Source organism: Formica exsecta, unplaced genomic scaffold, assembly GCF_003651465.1.
Source record: "Formica exsecta isolate Colony F162 unplaced genomic scaffold, ASM365146v1 scaffold59, whole genome shotgun sequence".
NCBI classification, from domain to species: Eukaryota; Metazoa; Arthropoda; class Insecta; order Hymenoptera; family Formicidae; genus Formica; species Formica exsecta.
In genome coordinates this window covers 827470-831283 of record NW_021853174.1, presented here as the reverse complement: position 1 = coordinate 831283, position 3814 = coordinate 827470, and the positions used below count along the sequence as shown (strand labels likewise).

General features: G+C 38.2%; 1 protein-coding gene across 1 annotated transcript in view; it reads right to left on the bottom strand.

The window, feature by feature from the left end:
- Positions 1 to 614: 614 nt before the first annotated feature.
- The window catches only part of LOC115242304, a 4560-nt gene continuing 1360 nt past the window's right edge, over positions 615 to 3814 (bottom strand). Inside the window, exons 3-11 of the mRNA XM_029818507.1 lie at positions 3639 to 3814; positions 3333 to 3563; positions 3131 to 3225; positions 2901 to 2970; positions 2607 to 2774; positions 2093 to 2493; positions 1797 to 1958; positions 1381 to 1715; positions 615 to 1225 (exon numbers count right to left, since the gene is read on the bottom strand). Coding sequence (XP_029674367.1) covers positions 615 to 1225; positions 1381 to 1715; positions 1797 to 1958; positions 2093 to 2493; positions 2607 to 2774; positions 2901 to 2970; positions 3131 to 3225; positions 3333 to 3563; positions 3639 to 3814 — 2249 coding nt within the window. The remainder of the gene's footprint in view (positions 1226 to 1380; positions 1716 to 1796; positions 1959 to 2092; positions 2494 to 2606; positions 2775 to 2900; positions 2971 to 3130; positions 3226 to 3332; positions 3564 to 3638) is intronic.

The following is a 3814-nucleotide window of genomic DNA, read 5'->3' as shown; positions in this document are numbered from 1 at the left end:
AAAATATAATCCGCTTCTTTAAAAACATGTTTTACAAATGATAAGAAAAACAATAATGCAATTGAAAGAGACTATATGCAAAAATGCAAGTATGATATAAACGTGGCAAATTAGCTTTTATTTTAAGACTTTTAGATGGTAGTATACACATGGGCGCTCGTACGTGTACGCGACGTGTGCGGTGGCGAAGATAAGCTGACGAAAATACGCGAAGTCACGTATTTTATAAAGTATATACTACGAACGGTACACGTATACATACATCCCGGAAATGTGGCAATGCACGTGCAGAATTTCGGCGGCATTAGTAGGTTTACGCGAAAAGGTAAACGCATTTTCCGGATGGGCTCGCGCGAGGAACGACACGTGCACAATCCTTCCTTTCCTCTGCACGAGGATTCTGCAGATCAGATTTACGTTCTTGTGTATCATGCATGTATTTTATATATTTATATATATATATATATATATAATATCGATGTAAGTGAGAGAACATTTGAAGCGCGTTTGTTTCTCATATTTTATTATTTTGTTATTATAAATTTTATTTCTATTATATTATTATTTATTAAAAGTATTCTTTTCACATATTTTCATCTTTATTGCTTTACTCTTTAAGAAAGTGCCAATTCAGGTTTTTCATCCCTAAATCTAATAAATTTCGTAATATGTGCAATTTTCACACTTACCAAAGCATGTATTAAATCCGGATTGTTCGCAGTACCATTTTCCATTAATAGCACCAACACCATATTTTGATAGCCACATAGGAAAAGTTCGGTCTTCTCGAGGCAGACGGCAGGATCGTTCTTGTTGACCCAGTCCTCGTCCAGCTCATCTTCGCCCTCGCTGGCCTCCTTTTCGACCGATTCCAGTTTCTGTCTCATCAAATGATTCATTGTCGTTGTTGTGGTGATAGTTGTGGCTGCACCGCCAGAAAATCCGGAAAGATCGCGAAATTCGCTTGGCGTGGTATCGCGACTGCAAAAGCCGCTGGTTCGTTCGTCTGCCAACAAGCTCAGCTTCGACATCAGCGGTGTTAATTGTAGACCGTCCAGCTTCCGCCTCTGCGGGAAATCATACGAGTTGCCGCCACATTCTGACGTCGATTTTCGCCGATCGTCGCCGTTTTGCACCTCGGCGACAACGTTGAGCGGCTTCAGCGGTAGACTCATCGATCTCTTGTATGTCTCCTGTTTGCTTTTGTCATAGCCAGGTTTGCGTTCTAAACATTTACATTTAAAATAAACATGTTTGAATTATTAATTACGTTGAAGATTTTTCTACTCGATGTATTATTTTTTTTTAAATCTTTTATAGTTTTTTCGAAATACTTTAAATCTTCGAAATACTTTAATCTTTGCAATTAAAATCACGTACCTTCGCCAGCATCTCTTGTGATCGAGCTCGAGCTGCTATTTATCGACAATTTTGCGCTCATCAAGTTGCTCGATAGATTCCTCGATTGCAGATTGTCATTGTCATTGCAACGCCCATGAATACCATTGTCTCCACCGTCATCGCGCAGTTCCTCGCAGTGCGAAGCGATGTATTGCTCGTACAATGATTGCGATACCGGGAGACCGTCGCATCGAAAGACGGGATAACAGGGATCAGTTATGGTGCGCGAGTATCGCTTATCGTTTCCGGTGAGCTTCCGCCGGGGTGAATTCGGATCGCAGTCATCCGGTGAAGCTTCGTTGAATTTGCACAATCTGTTATAGTAATAGAATTTAATAAAAAAAGAAAATAAATAGTAAAAGTTGTATATAGCATTCAGACTATTATTCAATTACATTTTGTCCAGCTCCGGTCGATAAGTTCTAGGAATACTATTCAAGCGCGGTTTAACTGATGATGTCAGGTCCGGCAAACTTATACTCTTCCGGTCGGGATCCTTTCTCTTCATCAGTTTTTTCTTCGAGGTAGCGTTTTTCAGTTTATTCAGACGTTTGCATCTGTTATACGATAAAAATTGAATTACTATCTAAAATCGGATATTTTTTAAAGCTTTCCAGTGTTTTCAAAACGCATAAATTCCCGTTCTATAAAAATAGAAATTTCTAAAGATGGTATAGAAATAAACATGTACCTGAGCGCTTCTTTGACGACATCAGGAATATCATCGTCGTCGTTGCTTTTCGACGAGCTTCGATGTTCGTCAGTCTCGCCGCCGCTCTCGGATGAGCAGATGAGCATGGCATTTCCGTGCAACACTCGATCTACATCCTTTAACGGCGTCGCGCAGACGCTGGGCGTGAGCGGATTGACAACGGTACCGCTAATCTTGGGACGCTCTGGTTTGATCTCTTGCTTGCGTCTGATCGGCGATTCATGATTGATCGCAAGCGGTACCGATGACACGTATTGCAGCGCCGGCGGATAATTCGCGGGATCTAGCTCGCCTTCCTCGGGGACGGTGAATATTCGCGAAGTATCCCGCTTCATGGCGGACATGATGAACGGTTCCTTGAGGCCGCTCTTAGACACGTTCTGAAAATTCATCGAATTGAGCATTCATAAAGTGACGATTACATCGCTTTAATCAAAAAACCATGATATCTAATTAAATTTTATGCATTTGTCTTGCTGTTACATCTACTTACCTTTCTATGCAATATCTTCTTAGTCATGGTGTCCAAACATGAATTATAATATCGCTCGTTATTCGCCTCTTGCATTAGTTTCGCAAACTGCTTTCGCTCTATGTACACTTGTAACAATTGAACACCGATCGGCAAATGAAATTCTGTAGATATCCTTTCCGCAGGAGCCTTTAAAAATTTGGTGTTTTTTCTTGGTAAGTTCGATAATGATAAAAGCTAATATGCGCAAAATTATCATTCTATTCGATCAATTACATTTATATTCAGATAAATTTAATTAATAATGGAAAGTACCTTTATCCTATAAGGATCAGTTATGACAATTTGTTTTGTTAAGTCTGCTCCTAGTTGTGTTGAGACTATCCTGAAAGAAAAAAAATATGAATAAGGTAAATTAAAGAAGATAAAGCAAATAATTAATAAATAACAATTGGCAATATTTTAAATACATAATAATAGTTAACATTAATATTTAAAGACAATATCTGTGCAAATTTAACTTATATAAATGTATGTTTCATTACTTGTTATTATAGAATAATGCTCCTCCCAAAACGCCGTTTATCTCTTGATAATGTTGCAACATTTGCATCCCTTCCAGAAATATGTTGCTAGCACTCTATGTGAAACATAATATATACATATATATATAAATTTATACTTATTTTTATGTTCACACTTTTGTATACTACTTTTGTTGTACTACTTTATATCGTCTGCACTAACCTTTGGAAGTTTAATTACAGGAATGCTGGAAAATAAATTGGCACTGTGTTGAAGAATTGGCAGATATGTCTCAAACATTTGATACAACTTTTCAGTGAATCTGTTGCGATCATTATTGAGGGATTCTAGTATCTTTACGAGATCGCAGTGAAAAAATTTCAACAATGATTCCAGAGTGTTGGCACGTCTCTCAAGTATCCAATCATGTATGTTTCTATCAGTCCCCACTGCCTAAAGCAAACAATTTATGAAAAAATAACAGATTTTTCAATAGAAATTTAATATTCTGTAGCAAAATATACTCACCAGCACATATTGCCCAAATTTCTTCAACACAAACTTTCCACCTTGCAATGTGATAGAGCGTGGTGCTGAAAACGATGTTGCTAGGAAATGGTACACACCCATTAGCTGTCCCGCCAAAGCCAGTCTTTGTGTGAGAGACACCCAAGCTGGATGAAAATACATGACTGCTTCAGCAG